The sequence below is a fragment of the Ciconia boyciana genome, chromosome 15, assembly GCF_034638445.1.
Source record: "Ciconia boyciana chromosome 15, ASM3463844v1, whole genome shotgun sequence".
In the NCBI taxonomy this organism is placed as follows: Eukaryota; Metazoa; Chordata; class Aves; order Ciconiiformes; family Ciconiidae; genus Ciconia; species Ciconia boyciana.
Genome location: NC_132948.1, coordinates 5,422,646 through 5,441,131, shown reverse-complemented (window position 1 = coordinate 5,441,131; position 18,486 = coordinate 5,422,646). Strand labels below are relative to the sequence as shown.

Genomic DNA, 18,486 nt, shown 5'->3' with positions numbered 1-18,486 from the left:
GTTGTTTGATTTGACTGTGGCCTTATTGACCACTTCATTAGGCAGCCTGGATCCTCAATACATAATAGGAAAATAAAAAGCCACCCAACTACCATCTTTAAGGATCAATATAACCATTTACCTGCAATAGTTTTGGGTTTATTTTCCAGGCTGTTCATGGTCGTCCCTGAAGCTGAAGATGCTGTTGATACACAAGTGCTCTTCTTTGCCTTGACACCATTGGTCATTGTCACTCCGCCGCCACCAGCCATCCCCGCTAAGAGGTCATCATTACTCTTAGTCTGAAACAAAGGGAAGAAGCAGCTTTAAGACAGCTGACTGAGAAGTCTGCATAGCCAACATTTCTTCTGTTAAAGATTTCATCAGATTAAAAAGTACATATTTGAATAGTCATGTGTCTATGCAAAAATGTTGAAAAGTATAAATGCACTGCACTGCAGAGCTGGTAAGTTGAAACTGAACTTCAATTCCTTACATGATTGACCATAGAAACTGAGTCTTCTCTCTCTGAGACAAAATGATTGTTTCAGTACCAAGGAGAAAAAAAAAAAATTAAGAAAAGCACAGTAACACGACACAGTGTAACACTTCTCAATTTTGACTGAAAGTTCGCTTAAGCATAAAAATGAAGACAATTCTTAGATAATTAAACCAGCAAATACTAGGAAATTAGTATAATGTCCTTCAATAGAATATGATCAAGCGTTTTCTGGTGGACAAGCTCACAACAAAAAGATCAAACCAAACAACAAAAATCAACCCAACATTAATAAAATACCCTTTCTAGCTCAAAAAAACTAAGCCACAAATCACTAGAGACTAGGACAGTCTTCAGGGGTGGGAGGGAAGCCACCCTCACCATATATCCTTGCCTTGTTTACAAGCTCTTTACTAAGTACTCTCAGAGACGGGATATTTGTTTGATGGACTTTTTGTCTGACCTCATATGATCATTCCTGAAACTATTAGCCACAAAAGCTGCCTGGAATGTGACAAGGCAGTAAGCACAGGAGTCTCAAGAACTGGATTCCCAAATAGAGGGAATCTTTCAGAATAAAGCAAACTTTTTTCATCTTTCAGAATAAAGCAATTTTTTTTTCATCTTTCAGAATAAAGCAAACTTGAGAAATACTAAGTTCTTAAGCGTTAATTGGCAGACAACTCTTTAAAATGCAATTTTTCAAATGGAGAAACAATCAAAATATGCTAAATATTCTTCCCATTATAAGGGCAAGAAAAATTAAAAGAAAACAGCTGTGTTAGCAGCATTCCTTGAGTAACTGTATTATTCAGCTGGATAACACATTTGAAGTCTCAACCAGCATCCCAGCTAAAAGGTAGTGCTTAGGACTTAACCAGTTGATTTACATCATGACTTTCAAATTCCGCAGGTTTATAACTTCTAGCTCCCATATATGTTCATGTTAAAAACTATATGCCAGACATTACGATTCTATACATTAAGAATGAAGGTACACTTCCTTAATTAAAAAAAAAAGTTGCATCTCATGCCATTCTATACACTTTCTTTTTGCAAGTGTGAATTTCAGAACAGTTAGGAACACTGATAAAATTGTGGAAGGGGCATGGATAGGATTTGTGCCATTTACAAAGAAGAGAAGCTGCAAAACAAAAGGGAGCTTGGGAAGAGAACATATTTGTTCTGCATGCGGTTGTTAGCAATATAGATAATTTACAGATAGAAACAGGTATTTGTAAGGGTAAAATCCTCTAGGACAAGAATGGTTTTACTGAATCATGTAGGAAATGGTATAGCCTTCTAAAAAGGTTTATAAAAGGCTGGAAGAAAACACCTTACTCTGAGGCTCTAGTTTGATGTGCATCTAAGCTGGCTTTTCTGCTATGAAAAAGCCACTGTTGTTCTATCCCACTCTTCTCCACGTACTTACACACTGTGCTGCGTAAACTGAAGCCTTCTCAAAGAGCTCCTTCCTCCCAGGAGCCAGATCAGTTCCTTGATCTGCTATGGCACGCAGCCGTGCAAAACAGCAGATGCAATTTAAGTACCAACGGGAAAATAAAAATGTTGCTACAAAATCCACAAAGCTCATGCTACCTGTGCAGGGGGGAAGAGAGGAGCACAAACTACTACTGCGTGACAATCCTCCGTTAACCTGTGATCTAATCAGATTTCTTATCTAATCTAAACTAATTTTGTGGGCATGGGGGTGGAGGGGCAGGGAAACAACCTCGTGATGCAACTATCGCCTAAAACATGGTATTACAAAAATGCATAGAACAGTGATTTTCTATTTTGCTACTGAATCTGCCAATCAGTTGGCAAACGTGATAGTTCAAATGGGCTATTAGCTGTCAGCATTTTTACCCTGTTGAAAGACTGGGGAAATTAGATTAAGCTTTTAGACACTTATAGCACAAGTACATGTTATCAAGCCAAATAGGTCAAGATGTGACTCAGCTTGAAGAAAAAAAAAAACACCCACTAAGTAAAATACACACTTTCTGACATTAGTCATCTCCAGCTCTTGCTGAACAAAGGAATTTAAGACAGTCATTCTTCTTCTGACTTACCCATAAACTATTTCTAGACTAGGTTGGAAGGCACTGCCTCCTCTGCAGCCAATTAGTAAACAGTTTCTCAAAACTGTAACACTATACTCTTGGCAAAGAAAACCTATTTAGCAAAGCTTTGGAAAAATTACAAACCAGCAGCTCTCTTTTCTTAACGCTCCATAACAACCACTCTTGACTTTAAAAATCAAAGTATTTTCATAGCGTATATTTTTAATGGAAGCAAAATCAATGTTGTATGTTTATTAAACAGCCTTTTCTTCAAGGAATAATAGTTTCTCCCATTTACTGAAAACAGTGCAATCCTGCTTAGCATTAAAACCCCTACATTAAAATATGAAAAAATAGAAAATATCATAATTAGAAACGCTCATCCAGACCTATTTTTATTTTCTGTATAAAAAACCCACATTATAATTACACAATTCATATTCCGTTTTCCCCCACATCTTTCTTTCAGTGCAATGAAACTTGAATGATCACTTCTGCAATTCATTTAATCTTAGTTTCTCAACATGTATATCCTATTTACTGCACCTCATTCAAATCCATTTCTATATATATCTAATTATTCCTACCTGGGATTTTCTTTGATGCTTGCTGTTGCTGCATTTGAGTGCTTGAAACATCAAACTTCACAACAATCTGTAATTAAGTTATTGCATTTTGCAAACAGAATTCTTAAGCCTAGACACATGAATACTGAAAACAGATTCTAATTTTTAATATTCAAATGTTGGAGTCCAAGTCCTGGCTTTTCAGGGACAATGGATTTTGCAATTCATTTGTGTGAAGTACAGCTGCCATCTAATTACAGTTGTGAGTGTTAGCATGATCACAAGCTCATTAGCTAAAGAAGTAAAAAAATAATGATCTTAAAAATAAGAACACATTGTTAGTTGCAAAGTATTTTTTGAGAAATTAAAAACTAGAAGTGGCTGGCAGTTAACCTTCTGCTGTAATAATATGTGTGGGGTGGTGGGGGCTGCTGAACATTTACAAAATTCCTGGGCAGTGTGGGAGCCAAAAACCTACAAAAAAGTAACCTACAAAAAGGCATTCTGAAGCAGACAGACCGACCTCTGGAACGGTGTTCAGCTGTACAGAAGGGTGGGTCTCCCAGTTTCTTCCTGTGCTCGTTGTCCACACACTTTGAAAACTCAACGAAAAAGTACAAATCTATGGAACAATGGGTAGTGAAAGAAGCCCACCCAAAGCTGAACACTGGCCTATGGTTATATCATGAATGGGATAAGAAAGAAAACCGTACTATAATTAGTAATTTTCCATTTCTCAGCATTATTACTGACTGAATTAAGATTGGTATGGTACTGTAACTGTGTATTTCTAGTCCTTAATAGTGGCTTTTCATTCAACATCCTAGTCAAAGTTTTCTGTATCTATATGCACACCTACTTTGAGAACTGAATAAATTAGCAAGCTGTTGCAATTTAAGTTATTTAATGCTAGCTATGGTTGGGGTCTTTTTCTCAAGGAATATTAAATTAAATTCATAATACACACACCAATTCATGAAGTCTAAGAGAAGATCCTATAACCACTATGAGGAAAACAATGTATCAAATGCTTAATCAACAAGATCAAATATAAAACTATACAAAAAATTATTTTAAAAATAATACAAGTTGTTATTGATACTTCTTTCAAGCCAGTAATTATAAATGTGATGTGCCAGTATCTGTAAGTCAAAAAAATACAAACAACTAACTTTGTTGCATAAGTATGGAACAATCAAAGAAGATAAGAGTCGTCATTATTATTAAGTCACATAGTTGGCACAACAGCAGCTTAACAAGTAAAAGACATCCAACTGTATGAGTAAGCCTGGCTGTAACATAAAGCTGAGATAAGTCTTAGTAATTTTCATTGTGTCTCAAACATACAATTGCCATAAATTCTAATCCTACACCCAAACATAGCCAGAAGTGTTACTAATATAAGTAAAATTGTGAAAGCATACTGGGTCAAATTTCTTCAGTGTTAGATCATCCTCCTCCTTTATCTCACTGAGAGGTATAACATAAGAAATCCGATAAGTAAACTACAAAGGACTTTTGTTTCCATATTCTTTGAGAGGTTTCTAGAAATACAAAATAAGTAGTGTCAACAAGCATCAAAAGATTAAAGTTAAGAAAACTGCAAGATACGTTGGGTGGCAGATGAAAGGGGGAGCACTGGGAGAAAATCTAGCTAAAACCTGGCTCGCAAGTTCACCAGCAGAAGTATTAACCATTCTTCCATAAAAGAAAAGCAGGAAGAAAAGAGAGAAAAGGGAACACACCTTTTGACTTCAGTAATCCTCCACAGCTACTACAGAGAGACCTCAACCCTTACCACTTCTTTAATTTTAGGTCTTTATTTGCCAATTATTTAAATGGCCTATCTGGCTTCCTGTAGGTGACAGTGGTTCAGGTCCCAGTTGCAGACACCAGCCCTTTTCCTTGTTCTGTTCATTTGCTCCAGGGCAGCAGCAGCAGCGCCACAGCTCTGCATACTGGGCTGCAGAAAGGCAAAAGGAGGTGGGTCCAGCCATGCTTCCATGCTAGGAGAGGGCGGGAGACCAGGCAGGCTCATACCATCCATCCAACCCAGATGTGTTCACTCCCAGGTGAAAACTCCACACCACCACACCTCAGTATGTCTTATTTTTCTTAGTTGTTGAAATCCATATCCTCCTAAATCTACTGCCCTGTTTTGCTAATATAAGAGAAAACCTCTACCTTTGAACTTGTTCTAGGTGCAAGAATCGACTTGTGAAAATTCAGCTCAAGCAGTACTTCACACAAAGCAAAGGCCAAAACAGCTAGAAGAACGCAGCTGCACTGACCTGATACGGATCACTGATATCAAAAAGTTTCTCATGTCAGATACATTAGTTCTTTTTTCAGAATTCATAAATAGCTCTTATCAAATCCCATTAGTCACTGACATACCATTCAAGCATAACACATGACACTACTAATAACATTCATCAGAATGCGACTTCCACTCTGTTCCTTTTGCAGAATAGCCAAGTTCTGCAAAGTATATTGCTTTCCATCACATCACACATTGCAATATGAAAAATACAGCATGAATGCCACACAAGGTCCTATTACCCTGGCCAGTGCTGTGTAACTACCCCAATTCCTTTCAGTTACCCATATAACAAACCTCTAGTCTAAGCTGCATTAATGACATGCCTTAAAATTCTACTCTTTTTAAAGCTTTATTGTAAAAAATATAAATAATCAGAACATTCTATTGGTTATTACCTTCAAAAGAGACGCTGATGTCCCGGTTTTGGAGAGTTTTGTTACTGCAGACACTGAGGAGCCGATTTCTGGTTTGGCTTTTTCAGTTGTTTGAGTTTTATTTACTCCAGGCACTTTGGGCACTGAGCCAACACTCCTGCTTGCTTTCTTCATTCTGGGCTGTCTGTTTATGATGCATTTACAAACAAATCTACAAGCAGAAAGAAAGAAATTTTAAACATAAAATACAAATGAAAAGCAATGTCTTTTTTTCTTTTTATAATGCTCTATATAAGACCAGAAGTCCAGAATAGCAGAAAAGACCAAAAATTAGAGCCAAACAGAATGCATGTGACTGACCAATGGTTTTTGCTTTTTTTAAAAAGGAATTTTTACCAAGAACTAAGCACTTCCTACAGCTCCACTCCAAATTATAACTTTTTTTTTTCAGTTCTCTTTCCACAAATGGCACTGAACTGAGGATATTTTGTAAGTGACCCATGTTGCAGAGTTCATTTGTTAGCTAGCAAAAGAAAGGCTTACTAGGGCAGCAATGTTCTTTATTTCTGACTGTGGGAAGGAAAATACCATGGGAGTATTCAGGCAACAGTCTGACTACCAACAACACTGGATCTGAGCAAAGATTACCACCAGCTTGGTAACTAAAGTACTGAGAGAGTAACAGCAGTTGCAGAGAAAAAAGTATTTTATAAAAATTAAAAGTAGTAGAAAAATTCAGATTCCCTGAAACCATTTATTATTCAAAATCATGTTAATAAACACATGGGATTTTACAAAATTTAATTCTAGTCATATGATTATAAGGATTATCTCTGAGAAGAAACCAGAAGCAACCCACCACGTTCCAAGGTCCGCAGTCAGGACACTTCAGCATCTTTACCTTGCCTTCAAGTTCTCTCAAACAGCAGACAACTGTCAATACTGTCATTCCAACCATGAGCAAATAAACAAAACCCTGGGAAACAAAGCTGACTTTACTCAAACGAGGAGCAGCTGCAGCAGACCCAAACACTGCAGTTATCACAAGAACTGCTAATTCTGGAAGACAACCTAAGAAAGGGTAGACTGGCCAACTGCCATAACTTGAAGCATGGACTACCAGAAGGACTAGTCACAACAGGACCCTCTTCCCTCTTGCAAGAATGGGAAAGTTGGCAGCTGTCTTCTTCGCCTCCCCTGAGTCAGAAGACATAGGACAGAAGATTAAGAGGAAACTTGCACTCCGTTTTCAGTCTTACAGATTCTGGGTGGAAGTAAGTGATCAGGTTTATCTGAACCCAATATCCTGTGGCTGATTAGGAACATGAGACACATCTAGTTGTTTCCATCTCTTAAGAAGTGAAGCATTTCAAAGGCACAAAAAGCAGACTGATGATTGAGTGCATGAGATGTGCTACACAAAAACACAGTGATCAGGAGTACTAATTCATTTCAGCTAACAAAATTAACACTGTACACTAACACACACTCCTTCCTCCCCATCAGCACCTCAGCTGCACACAAGTATATTTCAAGTCTGACTTTGACAAAAGTCAGTAAAACTCCAGGAGTTTTGCATCCTCAGATCCCTAAGTGCTGTTAACAGAAGCAACAGGAAGTTTCGTTTTAAGACACTGAAAATATTTGGTTATAGCTTCCAGATTCCTTTTAGTTCTGAAAGCTGGCATAAGCAGACACAGAAAACTTCATCTGCTGTTGCAGTTTCATCATCAGAATGTTAAAAATGCACCGCTCCTGCCATATGGCTACTAGTAATCAGAACGCCTTCACAGAAGATTAAATAGCCGAGAGATAATTTGAAATGAGACACTCCTAAGAAAGCCAAAACCCAAACCAGAAAAGCCCCATGAAGGTAATATGTTTGCTATATACACATAATTTTAAGTGATACAACTGCCTACTAGATTCCAGAAGCAGATGCTAATATTTATAGGTAGGACCAAGTTGCCACACTTACATTTCTTGCCTTTTTCACGTATATGAGTTGAACACTTACTTGTGCTTTTGACCTTATTCAACTGAAAACTAAAACTGAAAAGACCAAAGAGGACAGAGTTGTTTAGTAAAACTGGCATCACTACTATTGAATGATATTTTGATGTTCTACAGACTACATTAAAAAAGTTGCCCACATCATGCTTGAGAAATAATCGAACAAATTTTCAGCGCACAGCTTGTTGTGAAGCTGATTGCATTTAAAAAATTACCTCAAAGAAAAAAATATACTCTGCAACAAATCCAGTAAATCAGAACCATAGCTTTTTGACAGCTCATAGAGCTAGAAAACCAGTGCTATAATGAAGGTTAGGGTACTGGCAACGATATGACTATCATACATTTGGGCAGAGCTTGACAACCTTGTCTGGCAATCTAGACAAAGCAGTAGCTCCAGCTGGCCTGCAGACACCCAGCAATGGCCATTTGCAATACACATTTATCAAGTCTACAGAGCACATTCATCAAGTCTGACACATCTTACAACATGCCAGATACACATTGCACACATGATCTTTGCATGCAAAGTAAAAGATCAATACATTTGGGATCTGCTTATTATAGCAAGTAATACAGTAACATTACCCACTGGATGTATAATCTCAAAAAGAAACACAGACTAACATTAGCTTTTACAGTACAAAACGTTAATACTCTTATGAATATATCACAGAGGTCATCAGTGGCAAAAGACTGTGTGAAGTCAAGTGTTTCTCATCCATAATGGATTTAAAAAAAAAAAGCATGTTTTAGAAGTGTTCCTGAAAACATGCAACAGTATTTGCTTCAAGAACAGCAACCGCATAGCAAAGTGATGTAAATAAGTGAAACTAAACAATGTAACTAAGTGTAATCCTCATGTTTCATCACAGCATTACTTTAAAATATCCATAAATTTGACATTGAAAAACACTATTTGTGACTTACTGAAACTCAAAGGTAGAAACTTCAAAGATACTTAGAGGACAGGGAGGGTTAGGTACTGCTCTTCCTGTTTTTCTTCCAGAGAAACTAAGCTCTAGTAGTTACTTTCTTACTGTAAGAAGAGTGTGTAATTATAGTTTAAAAACTGACAAAAAGATACAAATGAGTTCAACTTAACTTAAAATAAGGACCAGACATTAATTAGCATTACAGGTTCTAAAAGTACCTGCTCACTCAGGCTCCTAAAGTGAATTTATGACCTTTTGGTGCCAATTTCTCCCCTCCCACCTTCTTCAGGAAGGAAAAAACAGGATGGGGTTTCAGCACTGAAAACCAAAGACACCAATATTGTTGAATTGTAAGAGGAAAAAGCCGTAGTTCATCCAGTTTCTCAAAAGGCAGATATCACAGGTAAAGACTACCTTTATACTTCTAAAGAAGAACACCACATTCCTTAGGAAGACACAGTATTAGGAACCAACAATAAATTTGTCTCTGCCCAACACTAAATTTTAAAGTAAGAAATAAAATGCTCACTAGCCAAATGAAGCTTTCTGAAGATTAATATACAACACTAATAATTCAAATGAGAGATAAAATATTATTTCACTATTGTTTTAAAAAGCAAATACTGCATATAAAACTGGAGCTTATATTTTGCCCTAAGGAGAAAGAAGGAATTACTGAAGACTTCCTTTGCCTTTACACACAATTCCTCCCACCTCAAAAAAAAAAGGGGGGGGGGGGGGGGGCAAAGAGTGAAGCAGAAGATAAGCACTAAAAAGTTGCAGTGGAATTAAGAGCTGTAACTCCATGAGACAGTCAAGAGAGACTTTTGGAGGTCCCTCATATCACACTACTAAACAAAATACTCATCAACAGACACAAGATGTTACTGGAAAGCATTTGATTAATGCTAGCACTACACTATCAATTATAAAGTTAATCAGGATGGAAAAAAGCCAAAACGAGCCCAAAATATCAGATAGAAAGACTGCATTCCTAAAGTCAAATGTAACTATTTGCTCTAACCTGTATCCTTTCCCAGACGTCTCTCTTTCCACAGCACACATAGTACAGGAAACAAAAGGGAATCTTGTTCAGGAGCGTGCTCTCCTTGCTCTGGTGGAGGCATGTGAAACCAGTCCTGCATTTTATACCAACTGCAAACACAACTCCATAAATAATAATTTAAATGTGTTTTGCCCAATAGCATGGCTCTGCTCTTTACTGTAAACTGATATGATACATCCACCCAGCCAACATGAAATGCTTTCAGGGTTACTCTTATGTACTCTTCAGAAACCTGAAAACTGAAGGGGGGGGGTTTATGATTTCTTACTGTGATTATTTTAATCTCATCCATTATTTAATATGTTTATTTATACTAATATCGCTGTCACAAAAGTAAGGCTCAATTGCAAGAGCACAAGAAATGGCTTCCTGTGCCTGTAAGGTGATAGAGGGTTAAGCAGCAAAGAAGGTATTAGCCTTTTGCCTTTGGTTGAAAATACAAAAGTATCAAGAGATACTAAGCAGTTTTATCTATTAAAAAATTGTGAATTGTTAAGAAAATGATAAATAATCTTAGAATTATCTTTTAAGAGTTCCAGAAAAATAGAAACAACTGATCCCTCAAGTCTGAGGACACTGAGCATTTTTGAAACATCAAATACCCAAAATACAGAGGAAAATAGAAATATTCACATCTAAGCAATGGAGTCAGTACACTTTCACTCTCTATTTGTACAGGTTCTTTGGTTTTGATATATTTAGGCTGACAACTTTTGCCCAAATAATTAGGGAATGACATTTTTAGGTCACTTACACAGTCCCAAAAGGCAGAACTGTGAAGAAAAGATTATAAAACACAGCCTCTTCAACCCCCTGTAAAACACAGATTCAGAACTTCCCCAAGTCTCTGCAGGCAAGACAGCATAGTCACCCACAACTTAACATCTGGGATATGAAATAAGCTACTAAGAGACAGAGTTCTCTACATTTATAATGTCCACAGCTCAAACTTTCAGTCTGCAAGCTGCACAAGCACTCTAAAATGAAATCTCTTGCTCAATAATTCCAAAAACATAATCCATTAACCACTGGATTCCAGAAGCCCAGAGCAAGCAGTGCATTTGTTTTATTCAAGACATCAGTTTTAGTGACTTGAAATAACCCTCTAGCATCAGCAAACTTTAAGATACCAAGGGTAACAGGAAACTGCATGGAATCACAGAAGACACTTATGCGACTAACTGGACAACAAAAACAGCAAATAAAATTAAATGCAGGTAAACACAAAGCAATCTATCTCTTGGGGAAAAGCAACCTCAGCTTCATACATAAATGTGCTCTCAACTCATCAATATTGCTCAGCAAGACTTTAGTGTTTTGATTCACAGCTTTATTAAACTATTGGTACAGTGTTTGGGATAAGGCAAAAAAAGCAACACAATTCCAGGAATTATTAAAGAAAGGAATAGAAAACAAACCATAAAATACAAATATTGCACTCAACAAATCAATTTTTTGCCCATCTGCCCACACTTAACTGGTATGTGCAGTTCTGGTCTCTCAACCTCAGAAAAAGGACTTCTTATAGACCTGCAAAAGGTTCAGCAAGGGGCAAAAATAAGATCAAAGGTGAATAATAGTTCCTATGAGACATCTCACAGGGAATATGACAAAAGCCTATGAAATCTTGAATGGCATTGAGAAGGCAGACTGGGACGGGCTGTTAATCATCTCTTCTGGTACTAAAACTAAGGACTAACAAATGAAGTTGGAGTCAGGTTCAAAATAAGAAAAGTTAGCCATATTTTTAATGCAGAATGAAAGAATGTTGTGGCTGCATGAAGTGCAAGTGGAAGGGGAGACTGGACATGTACAAAGTAGAGAAATTCCCTAATGGATGCTAAAGAGCTGAGCACTAAGTGCTCAGAAACCCCTCTGAGCCAAAAATAATTGCAAGATGGGAACGTAGTCAGGGTAGGAGGGAAGACTTCAGTTTTGTTTTTTTTTCCTGAGGCATCTGCTCACAGCTGCGGCTAGACCCAGAGCACCAGGTGGGATGGATCCCTGCTCCAGTCAGGGCAGTGTCTGCTACGTTCTTATGCCGTGAGGAAAATACACAGATGTCAATGATTTACGGGTGCTGCAATTTTGGAACAACTGCTGCAGGTAGTTATTTAGAGAGAAAGACTTTCCTATTACTTTCTATCTTAAAAATTCAAAAGGGCCTTTACAGTTGTCCATTACAAGTTGTGAAATTACAAAAATAGGAATTCTACCTTTAAGTTACATTATCCATCCACTGTTTTCAAGCCACATTTGCTATTGCTACTTCTCTTTTAAACAGAAAGGAGGAAAGACCAGAGCTTTGGGCAAGAATTGGCTGTTAAACACCTAAATTTCTCTACTCCTTCTTTGGAGAAAACTTCAGAGCTGTAACTGCTGGGAGCAATGTGTAACGGTTGCAATACTTAACATTCCAGACAAGTGACAGGAACATTTACAGAAGAACTCCTAAACTTACCAACTGTGCTCTAAAAGCCTTTTCATAACAAAATTAAATAATGTAGTCTTGTTTTCAAGCTCCTACTTTAAACAACTGCTATTTCAAACCACTGCTGAGGAAAGAAAAAACAACTGTTCATCAGTTAAATCCAACTGATTCTTCCTAGCATGGGGAATCTGTTTCACAAGGAAGGGGAGCACTGTTCATAACTCGGTCTCAGCACTAACTTCTACATTGACTGCACCTTCAGAAGCTTTTCTTTTTGAATTACAGTTTTGGAAAACAGAACAAAAGAGCAGGTAAATCTACACCTTATTGGTATCCATCCTAGAGCTCATTAAAAAATATTCTAAGTGGGCTAAGTATCCTGTAGCACGCCCACTAACTAGGGCTGCCCACACTATAGATGAGAATGCCATCCATATTACTATTATATAGGTTTTGTTTCACTGGTGTTGATAATACACATAATGAAAAATACCCTTATATCTGAAGGCAGTCTGTGTGTCCCTTAAAGTGCAAGCTGAGATAAACCGCAACCAGCAGAACATAATAAAGGAAACAGAAGAGGGAATATAATATGTAGAATATTAGTACGATAAACATGGAGGGATACTAAAACCTGGTTTTGGCTGCATTGTCATTTTTCACTCCTTTTGGTAAATTTCACAGTTGCATCCAAATTTTAAGCTGTGCACTAAGAGATGATGTAATATATACCTATTTCCTGCATAGTAGTTACACCTCTGTCAGATTTTAAAGGCTTAAACAATCTTAGCAGAAATCTCAACCTTCTCTGTAAACCCCTCAGGTTAATATTCCAATAAAATAGAACCAACTCTCATTTTGGCACTGTAGGTTTTCTGGGAAAAAAAAAACTTAACACAATAAATTTCCCAAAGGACTGGCCAGCTTTAACTATAAAAGCAGCTAGTCTAAAAAGTGATACTTGATCAGTTAACCACGTTAACTGGAAGTGTTGTTATCTATCATCATTCCAAGCATGTTCTAAAGTAAGTGTTATTACAAAAATCAATAACTCTCCAGTTACAAAGGTGTATGCAGTGTCATATAACCCTAAATATATACTGTATGCCTTAACCAACAATCAGATTCCCCTGCACACATGGAAATTTTCCTTGCACTGCCAGGGAAGTACTTTCAAAACCAGCAATGTACAATTTTAAGACCACGGAATTTGGCAGAATAGCACAACAAAAGGTGCACGAACACAGCAGCTTCCTTTTTTTTCAAACTGACTAGCTTAGTAGATATCATTGCAATGAAGTGTACTCTGTCTCTAGCACAGCTGTTCCCAAAAGTGCTGGCTAGAGTAGGTGACCAGTGGTGACCTTTTCCCTTTTGTCGATTCAAAACGTTGTCAGCTGAACTCTTGTACCAACAACTGCAGCAAAAGCTTCTGCAGCATGAAGTTCACAGGGAGAAAAAAGGCATGCAGTAGCTTAGCTCCTATCAGAAAAAGGGGGACAGAGAAAGGACGTGCAATGTGCTATTTCAGGAGCTAGACCAGCGGCTCCCAGCACAAGTATGTTACAGGTGAGACCTGTGAGGTAAGTGAATAACTTCGACCAGGTCTCACGTTCATCCAAAACACTCCATCACATCTTCAGTTTGTGCAAAACCCAAAAACCCCAAATCCTGTTTCCAGCATGGGTACAATGACAAATCTGTTCTTACCAGCTGTTGACTAACGTATTCTCAACTTGAGGACTTTCTATTGCCTGGATTTCTGGACTGGGAGCTGACTGGGTGCTCACTATGTCCACTTCACCACCAACCTGGTCTGACAACATTCCTGAAGGCATTACACAAAAAAAAAAAAAAAAAGAACAGAGGACAGGAGAAGCATACAGAGATACATCCTCCGAGGACCTTCCCAGCCCCCAGGTGCTTATGGCTCTGGGAGCCCCAGCCCCAGAAGGACCATCCTGGCCTCAGCTGGACCAAGGGAATGGCCCATCCACAAGCCAGCCTTGCTAAGGCTGGGGGAGGGAAGTGCATGCTGGGGATTGCTTAAGCTAGTCATGACAATAACTTAATTGTACCCTACCACAAAAAGAAGCAGTCCCACCCCTTCCTCAGTCCTCTCCCTTCTTTCAATTCTAGAGATCATAGCTCATTTTTTGATGAGTTGGTCTTTCAGTCAGATCAGCACTGATCTGACTCACCTTATAATTGCTAGATACTATGCAAAGGAAGCAGCGGGACTGTGAACAAGAAGGAAGGCTCACCCGTTCAGAGACGGTATAGCCCCAAATTTGTTTTAATTCAGTCTCAGCCTATTGGACACTCAGCAACAGCCCTGATTTAAATGAACCTCTTACTGCTGCCCAACCACCACTGCTTTCCAAGCCACACTATTCTGTGGAACCACATGGTAAGCCAGATGAGGAACCGGGTAACTGTGCTATAATTAAGCAATCAACACAAGACAAAACAGGGCACTCAGACCACCATAGAGGGTCTGAAGACTGGCTATCTATTGGTTTGAATTCTGTGCTCCGATCCACACCTTCCTGCACCTCCAAGACCTGTCAGCAGCACATCCAGTTAAAGTCCTTCAGGCCTGGCAGACAGAGAAGAGACAGAACTGCATGCAAATCTTTCTTAAGTACCCTGGTATCACTAGGGGAGGAGCATTTAACTACCCCAGTGGGGAAGCCCAAGGACATACATTTGAGTCATACAGGAGAAAAGTCTTTGGGACAGGATGGAGAGGCTCCCATCTGCAGCCACTATTTTTTTTTCCTCTCCCAGGAGAAAAGGATAAGATACTATTTCTCTGCCACATTTTTATTCCAAGCCTTCCAGAAAAGGGTGAATCACTAAACAGTTTATGGAGTCCCTGTTTCCTTGGACAGTTTGGTTGTTGGAGCAATGCAGGACTCTACACGGGGACAGAGCCTGGGAAAGCACTAAAAGCCCAGGACCGGTACAGCATCCCTCCCTGATGTGACTGCTGATGGGCTGATATCACCATGGTATGCCAAGTTCCTAACACTTTAGCACTTTCCATTGTGAAACACTTTTACAATATTTCTTTGAGAAGCTCCTATACCTCCAGGTTTCGTGGCGAGCCTTTGATGTTTGGCTGAAGGCCTCAGAATAGTTTTCCCATTCCCTCCGGAAAAATGTAGTCTTTCTACTAAAAAAGGCTATACTGAAGTCTTTATAGTTATTTTTTCCTCCAAGTATCCTTTACTTACAACATTAACATCCATAAGTTAAAGACTTAACGGAGTTTTCTTCTGTAGATAGACACTATTTTTTACAAGTATATATCAGAAACATTTTCAGAAAACTGTCAAGAAGTTCTTATAATGCATATTTGGATAATTTTAGGGTTTTAATATAGCAAATTTACTTCTGAACTTGAAATGCAAGTAGATTGAAATCTCACGTGCGCACTTGGAACTATATAATTTAAAATGTTTTTAATATTTTTCCTGAGTGAGCTTTCATAAACAAAATTTATATTGTTTACTAAGAAATTTGAAAGTGTTGGGTATCTTTCAATCAGATACATACAGTTAAAATGCAAAAAGAAATAGGTACAAAGCCTAGAATATCAGCATATGGAAGATCAAACCTTGAAAGCATAATATAGAGTTCAGGAGCACATGGTATAACCAGCAGTTTTGGTTTCTTTGTGACAACTGATGTAAAAATACAAATCAATTCCTGCCATTAATGACAAGCTTTTAGGGATGAAAATACTGATAACTCTATAAGCGGGAAACAAAAGGAAGTTAGGAGAGTGACCCAAGATATATAAGAAGCTAGTGGCCCAAAGATATGGGACCAAGCCCCCATATTTTGAGTTGACAAGAACAAAGGGCTGGCAGCACCGTGGAATGGCGCAAGCCATGGGGACCTCCAGCAGCTTCACTCTCCTTTCCATTAGCCTTAGTGTGTTACAGTACTGACTGCATCTGGAAGACGAAAAAGACCAATGACCACAGCACTGAAGAAAGGGGGACAGGCCATCCTTGAAAATCCTTAACGCTCACTTAGTTAAGCAGATTTGAGCTTGGTTGTAAATCACAGTAACATCTATCATAGCAAACTATCAAAACCTTTGCAGAATGGCATAACATCACCCTTAAATTTTGTTTCAAAGTCATAGGGATACCCATACTTACAGGTTGAGGAAACCCTCTCCTGTAGTTTTGTATAAGGCTAGAAAGAAGAATAGCAACAGTTGTGGGGGGAAAATGTTTATAACAGAAAGTGTTCATTTTAACTTCTTAATTCTTGATGAAAAGTTCTCAGTTATAGCCAAATCCAGTGACAGTGCCACATTCAAGGACGTACCTCACATTTACAAATTGTAAGTCAATAATAGTTTGATGACAACTTCCAGCAACTGTATCTAAGTTCATCATTTCCAGAAGAGACATGTAATTGTCCATTTGATATAAATGAGTGCAGACAAAGGTACCCTTGCATGCTTCTGTCATTGCAAGGAAAGAAAGATCTTTTTGTCACAGAAAAAAAATAAAAGCAAAACTAGAACTTCAAGCGAACAGAGTTATGCAGTCAGGTTTGTGGTAGGAATCATGTCTATAAAGAACAGTTTTAATTTTTTCCTTTTCCTCCAGAAAAGACCTTCAGGGACTCAAAGGAAATATTTGCCATTAACTATTTACAATGCTGGTTACTTTTTAAGGAAAAGCAAACTGAAACAGAGAAGACCATTTTTTGCAAAGAAAGAAAGTTTTTTAACTGCACAACAGATGCTACTTTAAATGCATACCCATTACCAAATCTCAGTGTCATTTAGCTTGCTAAATAAAAGAAACTTTAAGCTCAGTACAAGTTGGCAACTCAGTAAAAACTATAAATAAATAAACAATTTTTTTAAAAAATCCTATGGCTAAACAGAGAAAGTCAAGCTCTAATAGATCATTTTTATAAACTTGTCCATGTCAGTTAAGACTTCTCAATATGAAGACTGCCAACATCTTAGCAATGAACAGTGAAATACGTGTGAAGGAGCCTCTCCAGCACCAACCCTCACAGAACAATGAAATTCTGTAGCTGAAGTTTCAAGAAGGCTCCATCTGCCAAAACCACTGTGTGCTTTTAATTAAGAACACATATAGAAATGTATTAAGAAGAACACAGAAAGTTTCAAGGAGTGTTAAGAACGCCAGCCTCTTGGTCAAGCTTTCCACCCACCCCCTCAAAATGTATATCCCATAGGAAATCATTATTCACTGCAGGTACCTGTGCAGAACACGTATCCTACACTGGCTAAATGACCAAAGTCAAGAAAATGTTTTTAGCATCAGAAAAATACCAATACCTTCAGGCTGATGTCATTAAATATATAACTTGAGTACTTCAATACTACCTTTATTCTTTTTTAATACTATTTAAATACTAGATGTTAGAAGCTCAGTTTTATTTTCCTGAATAAAACTGCATATATACTAGTTAGTTGCAGACGATCATTAGCTTAGCTTCATTCTGGCAAATAGTCCTGGAAAATAAAATTAACTGAGGATTATGCAAGTCTTACCTTTCATAAATGTCAAACCAAGTCTTCAAGTACGTAAAAATGAGTTATTTTCTCTCTTGAAATTTTGCTTAAGTGACTTTACAACCCTTTAATATGTAACAAATGGCTAGATCTAAATTGGGGTTTTTTTGGTACTGAAACCTTGCAGATTGATCCCCTTTAAAAAGTCTCCTTTTACCTAACTTCACAATTAATTCTTGTATTACTCTTCCGTAATTTGGGAAGCTACTAGTTCTGCCACTTATTTGCAACACAGTGTCAGTTCTTTGCAAAATTAAGGTATCCTGAGACATTTAGTTACAAAGATGAAGATCAAAAGTTGTAGTGCCTTTACAGTAAAGAAAAAGTCCTCTTTCCCAAAGAAAATCATGCGTGTGTGTGTGAAAACTCTAATGATGAACTATTTATGTTAAAAGACAGTATCCTATGATTACTTGCAGGCTGCATTACACTGTTGAGTGCTCCAAATGGTGGCTTCTCTGATCATTTCAGTTGGAATAAGCTCAAAAGAAACAAGTAATATGTTCCTTGTGACTAGTCACTTAAGGCTACGATTAAGTATATAGCTCAGCTTCTAATACCCGTTTTTTCTCCCTTTTTCAGTATAAAGACTAAAAATAAGATCAAATGGGGTGATTTTTGAAGACAGGAAGTACAAGCATAACATTTCTTATGCT

At 37.8% G+C, this 18,486-nt stretch overlaps 1 protein-coding gene across 4 annotated transcripts in view; it reads right to left on the bottom strand.

Moving 5' to 3' along the window:
* The window catches only part of SPECC1L (sperm antigen with calponin homology and coiled-coil domains 1 like), a 73,547-nt gene that overhangs the window by 52,205 nt on the left and 2,856 nt on the right, over nucleotides 1–18,486 (bottom strand). For 2 of the 4 annotated variants that reach the window (XM_072880307.1, XM_072880308.1), the window contains exons 2-3: nucleotides 5,829–6,018; nucleotides 122–281 (exon numbers count right to left, since the gene is read on the bottom strand). In XM_072880307.1, coding sequence (XP_072736408.1) covers nucleotides 122–281; nucleotides 5,829–5,981 — 313 coding nt within the window. In that variant the 5' untranslated portion in view covers nucleotides 5,982–6,018. Of the gene's footprint in view, nucleotides 1–121; nucleotides 282–5,828; nucleotides 6,019–9,779; nucleotides 9,906–18,486 lie in introns of those variants that run through there. The other 2 variants (XM_072880306.1, XM_072880309.1) reach the window with 2 other exon arrangements.